General features: G+C 34.9%; 1 protein-coding gene across 2 annotated transcripts; it reads right to left on the bottom strand.

Moving 5' to 3' along the window:
- Positions 1 to 3,808: 3,808 nt before the first annotated feature.
- LOC105059910 (receptor-like cytosolic serine/threonine-protein kinase RBK1) lies at positions 3,809 to 12,078 on the bottom strand. 2 transcript variants are annotated; one of them, XM_010943422.4, is made up of 9 exons: positions 11,865 to 12,078; positions 11,711 to 11,758; positions 10,582 to 11,016; positions 6,990 to 7,244; positions 5,565 to 5,719; positions 5,415 to 5,494; positions 5,194 to 5,329; positions 4,206 to 4,355; positions 3,809 to 4,124 (listed from the first exon to the last, which is right to left on the bottom strand). In XM_010943422.4, the coding sequence occupies exons 1-9, from the start codon at positions 11,878 to 11,880 to the stop codon at positions 3,954 to 3,956; spliced, it is 1,446 nt and encodes a 481-aa protein (XP_010941724.1). In that variant the 5' UTR covers positions 11,881 to 12,078; the 3' UTR covers positions 3,809 to 3,953. The 2 variants fall into 2 exon arrangements, with proteins under 2 accessions (XP_010941724.1, XP_010941723.1); XM_010943421.3 differs by lacking the exon at positions 11,865 to 12,078 and having other exon boundaries at positions 11,711 to 11,858.
- Positions 12,079 to 18,468: the final 6,390 nt, after the last annotated feature.

The raw sequence follows: 18,468 nt of genomic DNA on the forward strand, positions 1-18,468 counted from the left end.
GTCCTCTAGCCTTCTCTTTTTGGAAAGGATGTCCTTCAAGAATTTGGCATAGCTAGGCATCTGAGCTAATGCCTCCGCAAATGGAATATTTATGTGTAGTTTCTTAAAGACCTCTAAAAACTTCAGAAAGTTTTTGTCATCCATAAGATGTGGGAGGTCCCCTGCTTGTTGCTTTCCTTAGACACCAACTGAGTTGGCCAGGTCAGACAACGGAACCAATTGAAAACCACCTTCTTAAACCACTTGCCTTAGACACCGAGCAATTAATCAATTCGAACCCGGTCTAACTTTAGGGCTTTCTTGTCCTATTGAGCTCGAATATCCTAGGGCCAACGTTTAATTGATTTTAGATTAAGGTCTAGGTTATGCAGAATGAAGGATGTGATTTTTGGGCTAAGGAAGGGTGATCAAATCCCCACCTTATCTGATTAATGGGTTAAGTGCCCTTAAAGTTAATTATGGAGATGCAATGCAAAGAAACAAGATATCCAATCAAGTTTGATTTTTTTTTTTTTTTTATATTTTTGGTTATACTATATTAGTTAAGCGTTATGAAATGTCAGTGATTTTTTTTTTTTTTTTTTAATATCTAAGAAATAAAATATCTAGATTACTAGTAAAATCAACTATTCTTGATATTAAAGCACCAGTCCCCGGCAACGGCGCCAAAAAACTTGATAGCCTATTTCGCAAGTGCACGAAATCGCTCAAGTAATATAATGATAAATAAGAGATCGTTCCCACGAGGACTGAGTTTAATTACCAAAAATGAACGCTAATTTTACTAATATCTAAATGATCGAAACTGAATGATAATGGAAAATAAAATTAACTCTAAATAACTCAATGAAAGCTGAATCAAAATTCGATTGATAAAGCACTAGGGTATATCTGATTTCACTTGGACCAATTATCAATTCCAGCTATTCTGATTAATAATCTAAATTTAATTATTAATGCAAGGATAAATAATCCTAAATTATTTAATAATCTCTCTCGAGTCTTATTAAATATACTAATTAAAACCTATTATCTATCTTCCAATAGTAAAATAGATTTCAATTAGTTCAACAAGCACAGTGATTATTTTCAAGATCCCACAGGTCAAATCTTCTGCTCCCGCTCCAATTATTATTCCTATGATGTTTGTTATTAACTCCAATTTATAATCTTCCTTCCCAGTACCAATCATAAATCGAAATCAATCAAGTACCAAAGATAATAATACTTAAAAGCATTAAGCGCAAATAATATACAATTGCATTAACAAAGAAAATTAATACAAGATTCTGGAATTGAAATTTAATTCAAGCTACATCAGGTACCCTAGCTAGAAATTTAGCTTTTCATCATAACAAAATCAAACTCAAGTTTACTTGAATAAAACTCCAAAATCATCCTAACAATGAGTTCTAGAAAATAAATTCAAAGTAAACAAGAGAAAGAAAAAATTCTGAAGGAATTGCAGAGCCGAATGAATCTTCTCTTCAAATCTTTCAGATACTTCAAACTCTCCTTGCTTGATTTCTAGCTTTCAAAGATGATTCTCCCCATCAATGAACCTCCAGCAGCAGCATCAATATTAATTCTGGTATGGTTGTTCAGCCCATTGTAGAAGGTTTGCACAACCAACCATTTAGGCAGTCCGTGGTGTGGACACCTCCTAAGTAGATCCTTAAATGGCTGAAGATCCAAGGAGAGAAGTAATCCTAGTAGGGAATAATGAGGTTGCTAGAGAGGCAAACCCCAGGGCACTGCGGGATTATGCCATGCCTACCGTGAATGGAGCTTCATCTAGCATCACAAGACCACCTGTGCAAGCAAACAACTTTGAGATCAAGCCTGCTTTGATCCAGACATGCTTGATCTCAAAGTTGTTTGCTTACACAGGTGGTCTTGTGATGCTAGATGAAGCTCCATTCACGGTAGGCATGGCATAATCCCGCAATGCCCTGGGGTTTGCCTCTCTAGCAACCTCATTATTCCCTACTAGGATTACTTCTCTCCTTGGATCTTCAGCCATTTTTGGATCTACTTTTGCCTCAGATTTCTTCCTTTCTCTGACTGCTTTAATGTTTTGTTTACAAGTGCGTTCAATTTCTTGACTTGAAATGGGATTTGATTCAATTCTTACCAGTCGACCCGATTCTCTTTTCCAAGTTGTAATTTTGAAAGATTATTATCTTTTTTTTTTTTTTTTTTTGGTTATACTATATTAGTTAAGCGTTATGAAATGTCAGTGATTTTTTTTTTTTTGAAGGGAAGAAAAACTAAAAATTCAGTATGCTCTAACCATTATAATCAATTTATTCTCAAAAAATATGAACAGTAGATATGAGATAGTCAAGGAGAGTTTGGAGTATCTGGAAGATTTGAAGAGAAGATTCATTCGGCTCTGCAATTCCTTCAGAGTTTTTTCTTTCTCTTGTTTACTTTGAATTTATTTTCTAGAACTCATTGTTAGGATGATTTTGGAGTTTTATTCAAGTAAACTTGAGTTTGATTTTGTTATGATGAAAAGCTAAATTTCTAGCTAGGGTACCTGATGTAGCTTGAATTAAATTTCAATTCCAGAATCTTGTATTAATTTTCTTTGTTAATGCAATTGTTTGTTATTTGCGCTTAATGCTTTTAAGTATTATTATCTTTGGTACTTGATTGATTTTGATTTATAATTGGTACTGGGAAGGAAGATTATAAATTGGAGTTAATAACAAACATCATAGGAATAATAATTGGAGCGGGAGCAGAAGATTTGACCTGTGGGATCTTGAAAATAATCACTGTGCTTGTTGAACTAATTGAAATCTATTTTACTATTGGAAGATAGATTATAGGTTTTAATTAGTATATTTAATAAGACTCGGGAGAGATTATTAAATAATTTAGGATTATTTATCCTTGCATTAATAATTAAATTTAGATTATTAATCAGAATAGCTGGAATTGATAATTGATCCAAGTGAAATCAGATATACCCTAATGCTTTATCAATCGAATTTTGATTCAGCTTTCATTGAGTTCTTTAGAGTTAATTTTATTTTCCATTATCATTCAGTTTCGATCATTTAGATATTAGTAAAATTAGCATTCATTTTTGATAATTAAACTCAGTCCTCGTGGGAACGATCTCTTATTTATCATTATATTACTTGAGCGATTTCGTGCACTTGCGAAATAGGCTATCATTTTGGAAGGCAGGCAGATTCGAACATAAAAATATCTGCCCGAAGCTTAAGAAGCTTTTAGATTATTCATTATTTTAGCTATGACATACAATTGTATAGCAAGACAAATCAGTTAGATCTTCCAATTGGATAGCAATCTTAAAGCCAAATAGATATAGGAACATCATGTGTCTACATTTTTAGACACGGTAGCTACTATCCACACAAATTACTTATGCTCAAGCAAAAGCCACAGACAACCTTCCAACCACAAACATATAAAATTTCTGAAAGGCAGAAAAATACAATACTATTGCTAAATTAGAAGATTGTCCTGATCTTTGATCTTTGGGTCCCCCATTACAGGGTCTCTTGAGTCTGAAAGAGTTGAGCACCACTCATGGAGGTTGTGATCAATTTCATTTTTTAATGCTAATCAAGAGCTCTTAATGTGGAATCTTCTGGATGTCCTCCAACCACCAAAACATTTCAAAATGAGTGCATCCGTTATACTATACTAGGATGCTTAGCTTTCTGCATCTCCTTTAGTTCAACTAATATGATGTTCATAAGGAGCATGAATCTTACTCGAAGCTGACTGTACCCAGCAAGTCTAACCAAAGGGAATGAGACACGTTAGAGCAGATCCAACTCTTCAAGTCTTAGATTTGGAACAACTACAAGAGGTAGTTGGTGAGCATAGTCCCTCCATCGATGCATACATTTGGGACCATGAAAGGATCTTAATATACAAAAAGAGAAGAACCCTTTAGGTTGCATGCTAATTCATTGCTCCAAAGCAAGTTGCTTGTGCCGATGGAGATCGTTGAGATACCTCGAGCAAGTGTAGTCCTCTGAATCACAGGCATCAAATAGTGGTGGCCGAGCAATTTTAGGCCTCAATTCTTGACCCATAAGTTCTGCATATCCTTCCTCGCCCTTCAAAAGCCTGACCACCTGCACTCATATGACATTCCGCATTTAGCTGAATAGGTCCAATTCAAGGTTAAGGATGAGCAACTTCAACAATTTGCTTACCCAATTCATACTAGGCCGTGAGGTTGAGAGGTGGTGAATGCACATAGAAGCAACTAATAAAGAACGTCTCATTTCTTCAGGGTCATAAGCATCTCCAAGAGTAGGGTCGGCAAGTTCTTTTACGTTGTTTGCATTGAGGAGTGGCTTTGCCTATGGGAAGAATAGAAGCATCATATGTTAAAAAATGAAAAATTGCCCCATAATGCTGATACTAGCTTTGCAAGACTACGATTCTTTGAAACTTTAGCAACTTTTCATAGAGTAGTAACTTTCAGTTTCAAATTTAAATATCAGAATAGCTGATATGGTCATCATTCAGCAGGTGATTTATAAATTTATAGTGAGTTTGATAAGAACAATAAAGAAGGAAGAATACTTCGGTTGGGTTGTTAATAATAGGGATTGGATACCTAGAATATTCTAGCATACTTCTACCATATCCCAGGACCAAAAGTTTGAATAAGGGTACATGAAGAGGACTATCTTGTAGCTTCTGCAAAAAAGCAGAGTCATTTAGTTTGTATTTAAACAAAAATTGAATGATTAGAATGGGGCATTTAAATTGATTTAGGATGAAGTGGCGTTTACAATCATGATGTCTATGTCGTAGCATGATGAACTATCTGGTACTCTAATCACAAGCAAAACTTTTCAGAATCTGTCTTTTACCCTCATCAACCTTTCCAGAATCTGAACAGATGGTGTCGGATTTGGATCTAGCCAATCTACTCCAAGACAATATCTTAGGGGTTCTTAAACCTAAAGACGTGCCCTGGACAAGCCAATTGATTGATAGACCTTGTGGAACCTAAATTATATTGGATCTGAATTTAAGTGTGATCATGATGTCTCAAGGAAAAGACTCCTGCCCCACATTGATATGCAACGTTAAAAACATACTAAAGTAAAATAAAACAAAATAAAAGATTTCATAATGCATCAAAGTGCAACATCAAGCTAAATGTTCCAAGTGAAGTCTAATAATTACCCATATCACTAGGCTCTGTCGAGAAAAGTCAACTGCCCGCCGCCCTGTTATCAGCTCAAGCAGCAACACCCCGAAAGCAAACACGTCACTCTTCTCATTCACTACCCCATGCATGAAGTATTCAGGCGCCAAATATCTAAATAATAAGCATATTGCCAGATATATAACAAGCATCCTTGATTAGCTTCAAAAATGGAAGGAATGGATTTATTTGAGCTTACCCGAATGTCCCTTCAATGGGGAACACAATGTGGTGCGTCCAGTTGTCTGGCAGCCACTTTGCAAGTCCAAAATCGGATATCTATGCAAAGAGAACTGCATGGTTACGAAATAGTCCAACAATGAAAGGGAGGAAGAGTTGCTAAGAATACCTGAGGCTCAAAGTCTTCAGTCAATAGTATGTTGGACGCCTTGATGTCTCTATGGATTATGCGCCGCTGGCATCCTTCATGGAGATAGAGTAGCCCTTCTGCTATGCCTAAAGCAATCTTAAACCTTACCTTCCATTCAAGCCCTTCCTTTGAACCTGAACAAATGAATTCCTCTTCATTACATAGTGATGCAAGCTTGTTATGTCCAATTCTTTTGTAATAGCAGTTAAGGAATGCTACCTTTATCATTACTGGAAGCATCATTAGAGTTCCTAGATAATTATTCAAGGCTCTGACAGCATCGCCTTCATTCTAGAAATGTTCTTAATTTGTTATCCTGAATCCTTGATTTGATTCCTATCATGTCTCTATTTCTTAAAAAATTGAACCACTTAATGGTGAGATCGGATGCTCCAATGATGAGATTTGATCAGCATCCTGATGAGATCATACTAAGTATGAATCTTCCATCAGTAATTACACTGTTTATTCAAGCAATCCTAGATAGTGCCTGGAATTCACATGGAATTTTCATAAGAAGTTGGAATCACTAGGTCCAGATCCACCTCTATAATGAATTTTAGAATGGGCAAGGAACTACTGATCTCTCATTTCAGTCCACCCCATCATACTTCTGAATGTCTAATATCTTCCAAATGTATGATGTTAATAAATTATCGATAAACTTCATTGCTTTACACGTTAAGATCCAAAACCTATAAGCGTTGGACTAGAATTAATATTGTAAATTACAACGATTAAACAAATCAAGAAGGAATTGATGAACCAGATCAAAATACAATGAACTTTATTTCAGCTATGAAAAATAATTTTCTTGTACTAATATCAGTAATAATAATTGAAAATTTTATTTCTATTATTATGACTTATCTTCCTTGTCCTGAGCACATGTAGTTTACAAATTATCACAAATTCAATTACTTAACATCTCAAGCTACACAAAACACAAATCCCCTGGTGAACAGGCTAGTCCGCATGACCATATTATTAGGTGAAGCATATATTCTTATCATCCTATATCAGTTTGAGTCCAACATCTAACTTATAAGTCCACTATCCGCTCCTAGAGCTCATGTTCCTGAACATGCATACAGCCCGAGCTTAGTTCTTGGCTCCTTAATCATGTATTACTCATGTATTCCTGCATGTGAAACAGAATTATGCTCAGCCCATGTTTTTTCTCGCTTTTGCTCTCTAAGCCAGCCTTCAATTACCATGGGTCCACTGAGATTCTGAAGTTTAGCCAATAGTGCCAGGTGCTAAATCTTGTGCTATTAGTGCTATTTCAGTTTATTCTTTATATAGGTTTAATCATTGCATGGATTTTCTGGTTTGAGCTTGCCTAAGCTAGCTACCTATTGTAAATAAAATGTTAATAAGATGTCTAAGAAAAGAAAGATATACCATGAAGCACAGAAGCCAAGCTTCCATGTGGAGAAAACTTGAGAACAAGGTGCAAGCCCCCATCTACGCTGAACCCCACCAGTTGTGCCGCATTCGGGTGATTGACATGGGCAATTATTCCAAGTTCTGATAAGAAATCTCCAACTCTCTCCTCCTCATTGACTTTCTTTGTCAACCTCTTCACTGCCACAACCTGTCCATCAGCAAGGCATCCCTTATACACCTTCGCATGTCCTCCTTTCCCAATCAATTTATCTGTTAACACGGAACATAGAACAAAAAGGTAGTTCAATACTAGGTTTATTAATTGTAAGAAGAAGTTTGAAGCGTATCTTATATATGGGGGCAGTTAATCTTCTCAAGATGAGACTTTAAAACTTGAAGCTGTACTAATTACAATGGAACTAAAATATTTGGGCAAAAATATACTAAATTGTACTTTCAGGATGCATCCATTTGTCTCCTTAAATATAAGCAAATGACTGGGCCGTCCTAATATTCTATAAGAACGGATGAGTAGCTTCAAGCTATGCCACTTGCATACAAGTTATGTGTAAGTTTAGGAAATTGAGTAGAGCTTCAGTAACAGCCTCATGTGCTAAGCATGAACAGGAAGTTTTTGCAAGTACTGCCCAAACAAGTTGCCCCTCTAAAGCCTGCATGTCTTTTTTTTAACCTTGAACCATCACAGCTTGCTTATATTAGGTGATGTCTATTCAACAATGTCAAGAGATAAAGTACTGTTTATAAATCAGTGCCCCAAGTGGTGTATTTCCACAATACAGTTCTAGGATTTTAGCAACTATTATGCTCTTTTATGAGGCTACATTCAATATGGACTATTAATGGTAATGTTCAAAGATTTCTTTAATGGATTGAGCTAGGTATAACACCTCCTGGCAAAAATTCAGCATCTCACATGTAAGAAAGATCATTTGATGTATGACATGAAAGATGCCACATAATGACAACTTAAGTAACAAAAAGAATATTGGCTATCGTGGTTTGCTTGACATTCAGCATAGTTAAAATATAAATAGCCAAGGTTGATACATTATTACTAGATTAAGACTCCTCGTGGCCAGTGCATGGAGACTTCTAGAATTTTTTTTGCTTGACATTCAACATAGTTAACATAAAAAATAGCAAAGGTTGAAACTACACCGCTAGATTAAGATTCCACTTCACTATTGCACAGAGAATTCCGAAATTTGTTTGTCTATATTGAAAATCAAAGAAATGATTAGAAATTATGCAAAGGAAAGAAGGACAAGTTGTGACAGACAGAAAAGGGATTGAAACACCTGGACTGAAAACTTCATGAAAGATCCAAAATTCCAGAGTTGTGAACAATTGAACATTACCATGACGATGACTAAGTTATGCACTTAACAAGGATTAGATCAAGATAGCATTAGAGATGAATTTGGTAATTCAGTCAGGATAGAACAAACAGAAAATAAAATAACAAAAACCAATATTTAGATAGATTGCAGAAAAGCATGTAAAACAGTATAGAGAAGAAGGAACTAAAGAAGATTTAAGTAGAGGTGGTGGAAAGTGGTTTAAAACACTCTGCAATCAAGTTGATTGTTTACTGGAAAATTGACTCATTGAATGAGTAAACGATTAAATCAGATTTTTGGTTGGGTGGTACCAACTAATTAATACCAACTCCCAATTTTTTCCTCATTGAATTAACCGATCAACTTGCTATCATACATTTATTTTCAGTTTGACATGGCTTTGTTCTAAGGAAAAAAAATTCAATATCGCTTTATTATAATTATGAGAATCAATCCTACTTCTTTTAGTCCTGTGGCTTCAACACTTGAAGAAATGAAAACCAATGGCATATTGCTCAAATTACTGGTCCAATACTTTGCATCATTTTTCCCTGAGGCAAGATGCCTTAAAACACTTAGGGAGTTAAGGGTCGAGATACTGTCTGTAAGCAAATTAATGTGACTTGTGAGGTACAACAATTATTAGGAAATAATCGAGTTAGAGTTGTAGCTACGAGTCCTACAAACGGGCTGATGAGAGGAATCAAATTGATTTTCATGCTCCTATGAGGAGAAGACTGTGTTTGCATGTGCACTAAGTTGCTATTTGTTAGTCAAAACAATCACCCAATGAAGGATTTGTACCACATCTAGGGAGATATGAAATATCTGGCCCCTCATCGTAATTCATTGAAGGATACTTTGACTGTGCCATCTGTCCCTGAATTTCTTTACGAGACTGCCTCATTTGTATAACTATTCTTATTTAAGCACCATCAGACCTAGCCAATAAACTCCAGGATCTTAGCTTTTACGTACACAAATTCTTTTTGACAAAATTTTACGTACACAATATCTGATAATAAAACTGCATAACCTAGCGAATAACAGTTATTCTGTGACTAAAATATTTTGCACAAGAGAAAATAGGTTGTAGTCCATGGGATGTTGTTAACAGATTACTAAACAAAATAGATGCAAATAGCTTTTCCTGGAAGTGGCTTCAGAAATTTTTTTTTCAAAGACATATTTCAACAAATGTATATGCCAATTGTTAGATAACATCACATCATATTTCATCTCCAATCTTAGTGGAAACAAAAGCTCTTAAGAGCCCAAATTGTGTGTCAGTCAGGGCCTAACTCATTGGCATAAGGTTGATTGCTATCTAAAATTACAGGAGTAATTTAGACCATTGGTTCTGATTTCATTGAAAAAATAGCAGTCCAAATTTCACTAAATAAGAAGTGGTCTTTGCTGGAAGCTAGTAACAGACAATATAAATGGCATGCTATCTCATTGACATGACATCAGAAAATAATTTTGAGTCGATGACAAGCATTGTTAGACCCATAGACATTACAGATTTCATATCAGTTTTTTCCCCCGAATTGTGAGGCCCTCAGGAACTATTATGTTGAAAAGAGGGATGACCATGGAACTCACATACAATATCATTTTATAGCCTTGCTAAACAAACATCCACCCTCACAAACCCTGAACAGGATTAGGGTCCCAAATCATTGAGGCTTCATGTTATTTCAGCATTTTTTTTTCATTATTTACAGTTTATCACCATAATAAGTTTCAAAAACAATGTCTAGAGAGGCTCAAGTATGTGAGCCAAAGTGATTCCATATGCTCGAAACTTCTCAAGATTGCAAGGACAGAGGAGCATAGTTCTAGAATTTTTTCTTAATTCTTAAAAAAGGTAAAAGATGCTGTCTACGAATTCTCAAGAAAATTGGTTTTGTTAGAGTTCATCCCTTTAGATGGCAAAAAATCATTTTTGTTGGCCGACATATGATTCCTCTCAAAATAAAGCAATTAAGAGTGGAATGAAGAAACCAAGATATTTATGCTGTCTTTACATATCATGCGACCTGTTTTTTTCATCACCTTATCCTAGACAAACTTATTGCTCATATATAAATGTAAACTTAGTAATTAGTATTTAAGTTCTATCTCTTTCTCAACCCACCCCACACACCACAACCCCCCTCTCCCAACAAGTTTGTGCTACAAAGTGGAAATTAGATGGAGCTGTAATCCAGTCATCGGTTAATCTCAGGATGATAAAATCTTACCTGGACTGAAGTTATCAGTAGCAGCTGCAAGCTCCTGGTAGTCAAAGCTCCTCCAAGAGGGCCTTCCCCTTCCAATCTCTGCTGTGATTTCCCCACTCTCCATCCTATACTTCTCACTCTGAGTCCCCTGCAAGCCCAAGCCTCTTGTCGCCGGAGGAAATGTCGATAGCCTCATCATGCACCTCTTCTTTCTCAGTATCAAGCCACCAATCAAAGTCCTCCACTGCAAGCTGTGGGACTCCAACACTGTTCCATCTGGAGCAATTGATCGGTCCCCCGACAAAATATCGCTGCTGTTGCTGCTGCTGCTGCCACCATCAGAATCTGCACTAGATATTGGGATCTGTAGCACACCTCGAGGCGAGTTCTGATAGGAGCTATTGCTGATATTGTCATGAGGCTTTGCTTCTGAGCTTTTTATGTTTTCCCTTATTTCTGATTGATGGAAAAAATGATTGCAAATTATTTGCAAAAAGGGGGAGAAACTAATAAAAATTTGGTTTTTGCTTAACTCTTTTCTCCACTAGACTAAATTTTGTTTCTTGTTTTTCTTTGTTTACAAGACTTCACCATGGAATATTGAATAGTGTAAAAGAATTATAGAATCAATCACTATGTTTCCTGTGCTCCTAAAAAATTATAAGGTAACATAACAGTTCTCAAAAGAGAAGCAAGAGGGACCAAAAATTCTTTGATTGGTTCAACTTTATTATTGCATTATTTTTTAATTTACATCTGTTTCTGTCCCTCTTTTTCTTTCTCCTACTAATTATAATTAGATGGCTCAAATATCTGAAGGAACTCCTTTTTTTTTTAGAGAGAAAGAGAGAGAGAGAGAAGCTAAAGAAAGACCTCCCCGCTCCCCCGCCCCCCTTCGAAGAAAAAAAAGAACTAAAGAACAACAACTCCCCTTCTACTAAGTAATGGAAAGGAGAAGGCTTGATTAGAATCAACTGTACCCGATCTAAAAGCAAATTCTCTTAAGTATTATCATTTTCCTTTTTCTGAAACATGCTTTATGTATCATCTTTTAGAGTTGTGTTTCCTTAATAGAAGATTTAATTTTTTGAAATAAATAAAGAAAGGAATGGAAAAAACACAATACTAACCAACATCACATCAAGCTTACCTTCTCTAGCATTCGGCGAATCCTTCGGGTTGTCCTCAGGATGAAGCTCTGGAGATTGGAACAAATAATCTTTTAGTTTCATTAGTTGATCAAGTTAATGGTTTTCTCCCTATTCACCAAGAGAGTTATCCATTAGAATCAATTGAAAGCTTACCTTCCTTAGAAGTCATTGGCTTTCTGAAGTTTCCTTCCCTCCCCTCTTCCTTTTTTTGAACAATTCAAACTTCACTATCAGGAAACTTTGGCTGGTGCTCTGTTTTTCAAAGAAGGAAGGCAGAGGGGTCAAGGAATAAAAGTTGGAGTTTGATATGGTCTTAATTGAATTAGAAAGAAAAGAAGGAAACGGTTCTTTTCAAAATTAGGAGGGCATTTCTTGGACGGCGGTTATCCTCGAAGGGAAGAAGCAAAGGAGGGCAGCCACTTGGGCGACTCTTAAAAGGGCATGGTGGTGCGTCAAAGGTTTTGGGATCGGCATGGTGTCAGCTTTCTACTTGGGCTTGGTGAACCCTTGATGCTTACCGATGGAGGCTTGGTGCCACACAAAGGGGCCCACAAGGGCGAAGAGTTTGATAGAATTGGATATCTTCCTTGATTAGGGGTGGAAGGAGTGATGGTCAAAGATGTTTTCTCCAATTTCCCTATAAGTTTTCTTTTTTTGATATTAAAAGATAAAGTTGGGATTAATTCATGCAAAAAGTAAATTATTAAAAATTATGACTGTCTGTTGCCATTTTCTTGGATAATGGTTTATATTAGGAACTTCCAAGGATAGGACTGCAAGGAAGCACAATAAAATTTTTGGAAACCATATACAAAATTACAAATATATCACAAACAAAATCTATTTATATCCCACAACATTAAAGCAGGATTTGATTTTCATGCCATATTTGGAGCGAAACAATCAGCAAATGTACATTAACCAAATGTAAGTATGCATTTATCAATGTACATAAATGAGAAAAACCCATTGCCTGGAAATCTAATAACTACATATATCCATCATGTCCTTCTGTATCTCGAATTTGTCCATGTTTAAGACCCGCAAAAATTGATAAAATTACATTTCGATGTTCAGGGCTTGTGGTAATTACCACCATTAGACCGATTACATAAGTTTGTCATCAATGTGAACTCAACTCAATTGACACATTATCTCTTTGACAAATTTGATTTAGCTTTCCTCGTCCATGGTTGCTTGACAATCTATTTGTTACGTGGCTAAGGATACATAATGATGAATGACATGCTTTAGCAATTTCCATCAAGGAAAGTAATCCTTCATAATTCAAGTTATGAGAATAAAACTGTTGTAATGTAGAAAAGAGAGCAACATTAGTCTCACATTGATTATGAGTCAAAAAAAAAAAAATATTGACTTATGTAGAAAGAGATCATCATTCACATATAAGACATCTTTTGGATTGAAATTGTGAGGGATAAAATCGTGAGATCTATGAATCAGAGTAGACAATATCTCACGTACGAGCTACGAGTTCTTGGCCACAACTATGGCACCCAGGTAAGAGACATCTTTTACAAGTTATGCCAAATGAATAAGGAAATTGTTAGCCCGCCGCATTATGCTTAGGTAATGCTAACATTCAGTATGCAACTAGTAATTTGCAGCACTTCAAGGGAAAATGAGATTAAGTCTTTACTGCACATAGTGCTGCGACGCCAGATGCTAGTTAACATTTCGTAAGTCTTCTACTTGAATTAATCTTTGTACAGGCAAATTAGGTCCTCATTCATCGCCTTATTCTGTTTTCTTATTTATATACAAAGCCATCACCATGCTGAGGCAGCACCGACTACTCCATTTACTTACACTAAGCTTTATTCTATGTTCTACGGGACACTGACATGTGAGTGGGTGGGTAAACCTACCTCACCAATGTAGATTCGGCTAGAAACGTCAGCTAACTGAACCTCATAAGTCTATGCCATCCAATAAGTTTCAAAGTCACGAAAAGATTTGTATTTAAAGTATATCAAATACAAGTCAAGATAAGAACCTCAAAACCAGATGTTTTGTACGACTCTTCCTCAAACTCTATTAAAATATAGGAGATGACCCACACCAAGTCTACATCTTAGCAGACACAGCAAATCAACAAAAGGCAGTAAACCAGACCCAACATTTAGTGAGTCAAGACATAAAACTAAATGAGGGCCCTGGCAAGTGTACCACTACTATAGTTGGTGGTTTGGGGACCCTACAAAGTCAAGCAAGTTTGGTATTCCTAACTTTTCTCACTCCCTTGTATGATTGTGGAGGGAAAGAGGGATACTGAAAGCATAAAAACAAAGTTGGCCAAGGTACTGAATGTTTATCTGAGCTTTGAGAGTAGGTGCATCGCCTAGTTTAACTTCCAAAACTTCTTTAAGATCAAGGATTTGCTTGGTTGAACTAGAAACCTCTTATAGCCACCTTGGATCCTTGCCGTGGTCCAAGTCTTGTTCAAGTCAGCATCCAGGCATCAGTGCTCAAGGGACGAGGATTGCTCTTCTTGGTGAAGCAAGGTGCTGGTTCTCCGGGCATGCCGGTGGACCATATTGGGGACACAGTTCTACTTCTGTTTCATCCCAAAGAACATTATATAGTCTCGGCAAGAATACTAGAGAGTCCACTAATTAAGAACTTCTCATCATCTCCTAGTTTATTTGTTATCAATTTTATCTGGTGAATCATCTACCAAGCCTACAATGGTAAATCACTATGCAGTACAGTGTATCACCCATTTCGTGAATGCAAGGAGTTCTCGACGCCATATGGTAATATCTCTGTGTTTAATTGATTTTTCAAAAGTTTCACTTAAGAATATTTCCATACCAATCCCGATTTCCACCGTTAACCAGATGCATCGAGAAACATAGCTATTTCTGATTTTCATTCCAATCTATTCTAATTTTGATTCTGACTCTTGTAGCGAACCAAAAATATCCTAAATTATCAATCAAGTATTCCAACGTTCCTTGGATCAGTACTTAACAGGCACACAAAAACAAATTTTCGAAATCTGAAATCTTCCTAAATAGTTTGCAATTGGTAAGACATTAAGCCAGGAGGAATCAATCTCATTATAAGGTCCAAGATTATCATTCTTATGCAAGAAAGTTTCTTTTTTTTTCTTTTCCACCATATTGTTTTGGTTGGGAGGGGAAGGTCAATGATGCCAAGATCGGGTTATATCTTTTGCACCAAAAAATGATTCTATGATTCTCCTTATTTCATGATGTCAACAATTAGATTACATAATATCCACTTCAAGATCTATACAAATAAATATTGAAGTACTTTGAAATCTGTGCAAAATGCAATCCAGTAGTTGATGTCATGAAAAAAAAAAAAATCAGCCATTCTTTTGTGGGAAGATACAACCCAAACCCATGACACAATGCACCATTTGCAAAACAAAATACTTTCATCAAATTAATCATTAACATGTCAACGTAAATATGGTTTATTACATATTGTTTGGTAACATGTCATACATGCCAAGTAGGCCAAAGTTTCCTTCTTGAATCTAAATCGCATCCCCTGGCGTACAAGGTTGCTTTCTGCGAGTTACAGCGGCAGCGGTCTTCAGGTCAAATTTGGGGTCCAACAAGCAAAGGATTCTGGAGCCCAGTTTCCGCCGTAAGTGGAGGAATGACTCCCTCCGGGGTTTCGGTGTGTCAATGATGGCTTCCGACCAACCAAGAGTCAACATGGGCGAGGATCACGTGACCTCTGGGAACGCAATCGCCACGTTGGCCCAGGCTCAATTCCTTCTCCCATGGATGGGATTGGGAGGGAATACTCCCCGTCAATTTCTCCGCACCGCCGGTCCGGTTCATTCCACGGATAACCGCCGCGCGAGTCCAAGCCCGTTTGGTTGCCCAGATTATCATATTTGATTAAAAAATTTATAAATAAATAAAATAAATAGTAAATTCTATACTTATTTTTCTGAAAAAAATAAATACCATCAAAAAATAAATATTTATTTTTCTATGCTAGATTAGCAAGCAGACGTATTCTACGAATATATATTTTGATGGAGATAGCCTCACTTATATTATATTAAAATTATATTAAGTATATTATAATATAATAATATATTTATATTAATATATAATAATATATTATAGGTTTATTAATAAATATCAATTATTGATAAATTAATTTATAAATATTTATTAATTATGAATAAATCTAATATAGAATTTATTAATATTAATATATTTACAAAAACATACTAAATTTATTTATGATAAAAAATATATTTTCTAATATCTACGTAACTAATTTACAAACATTTAAATTAAATATTTTTATATAACTATATGTATAACCCATGTAAATATATTTTAATATTCAAAATAGCCAATTTTAATGGCATTGATGCAAGTGTGTCATGAATAGCCAACAAATTGGCTAAAAAAAATATTATTTCTTGAATTATTTATTCAGATACGTTGTTCAAAATTTAACAATATTTTTATATAAAATTACCTTCAATCAAATATAATAATATTTTCTAATGATATTTTTTAAAGTAACTTTTTCATTGATCAAACATGATAAAATTTAATTTTCTTCATAAACCTTTTTTCTGAATAATAATTTCAAAAATTATCATATTATCCGATAATATGATATATCCCCATCAAATGAACCCTCGACGAGCATAACTAATTTAGAAGTAGGATAAAAAAATTCAGTTATCCTCAATGAGTATAACTAATTATAGAATAAGACAAGATAAGATAGGATTTTTTTTTTTTGATTTAAGTAAATTATTTTTATGCCCATCTGACAATTATACTATACTGCAATATAGGGGTGAACATGGTTCGAAGTCGATCTGTGAATAGAACTGAAATGATTGAATCTCTTTGGTTCGGAGTTTAGAACATATTTATTTGGTTTCAACCCTTTGTTTGAAAAACCTGATTGTATTTGTTCCATTTCAAGTTAAGAGTTTGGGCAACAAAAAAAAGAAAAAAAATACAAATTGATCTATAATATTATATAAATTATAGTATAATGTATAGAGTTTATAGTTTACATTAGTTCTTGTTTTGCGGGACGATAGATTTTCTCCTTGGTTTGACATATCATGTCCTTGTAGTTTTTATTTTTTAGAGCAATACACGTTATTGAATCCTGATCTCCTAGGGAGCAAGCCTTTGGGGCAGTCCAAGATTTGTAGTTTATTTATGGGATTCGCCCTTATGCTATTTGTTTAATTATCTTTTAGTTTATGTCATTTACTATTTTTTCAAAATATTTCTTCTCAAATAGAACCAACAATTTGTTACAACAAAATTTATTTAAATTTCTAGGACCCAAGGGCCAATGCAAACTAGACTGATCATATTTTGGCTAGTTTAGTTTGATTAGAATAGAGAACTAACTGCAATTAAATTGTTTCCAGATTAACCATAACTCAAGCCAACCTGACCTATATAAACCCCAATGTATAACTAATATAATTAATCGAACTAACATTTTTAGTGATTACTTTTGAACTAAAAGACTAACGTGCCTGTCTATTTTTAGTTCTTTTTTGCTGAAAAATGGTTCATTTTGGTCGTTTTCGGCATATGGATGAGACAAAGATAGGGATAACCCAGTTCCACATCAGCAAAGAAACCATTGATTCTCGGTTATCCTTTGTTTGACCACATTATTGTGAATAGGACTAAGATTGGGCCTAAAGCCTAACTTGAGAGAGTCCTGGTTGGATTTGGCATTGAAATCTAAGACTTGACCAATTTGGGGCTAGGTTTAGCTCAAGTCTTGGCTTGGCCCAAAGCGGTGCCTGACTTTGACCTAAAGTTATTGCAAGAATCAAGTTTATCAAAATAATTATTCTCCTTTCCTACATCTTAAAATATATTTGATGCAAATAAGACTTATTCCAAGTTTTATTCCGATTTTACTTCTGAAGAAAAGTTTACCTATCTTATTCACAATTATGACCTAGTTTATTCCTAAATCATGTGATTGAACATTCCAGCCTTCTCCTCTTATAAATCTCTCTCCCCCTTTCTCCCTCGATGATTATTTTATAGCATCTTTTCATTTGAAACCATCCTAGACTTCTCTAGTTAATAAGTCCTTCCTGTCTTCTGATATATTATGTAGGTATGTGCATACATGTATGTTTTTATATATGGAAAATTTTAAAACAATAACTAGATATCCAAATCGAAGATCAAATGTATTGAATAGGATGTATGCTATAAAAGATATAAACTAAAATTTATATATTTTGGCGGTCTTTAACCTATGCATTAAGTTTGTACAAAATAATAGCATCAAATATGCTAGTATCATAAAATATATGTTAAGACACATAAACTGAAAAACTACATAATAGATTATGATCTACATATGTTAAAATATAAATAGATCTGAATTCATTAGATTTTGATGATTATATTATAGTACAAGATAGTATCGTGCTTTTAAAATCGTTAATTTTGTACCCTACTTGATGCGTAGGTTAGAGATCCATAAAATACAAAATAATATAGATTATTTTTAATCTTAAATTTGGGAAGCTAATTATTGATTTTGAATCATTTAGTCCTTTATGTGTGTATGTATGTGTTTACATATAAATACACACATATGTATGCATGTATATATATGTATGGTTCATCCATGCTCACTCTCATTGAATTTGCAATATGAAACTACTTATACAAATATCTCAAGCACAATGTGCATTCACCTCTATCCAAACCTCATGAATGTTCAA

This window comes from Elaeis guineensis, chromosome 10 (genome assembly GCF_000442705.2).
Source record: "Elaeis guineensis isolate ETL-2024a chromosome 10, EG11, whole genome shotgun sequence".
NCBI lineage: Eukaryota > Viridiplantae > Streptophyta > Magnoliopsida > Arecales > Arecaceae > Elaeis > Elaeis guineensis.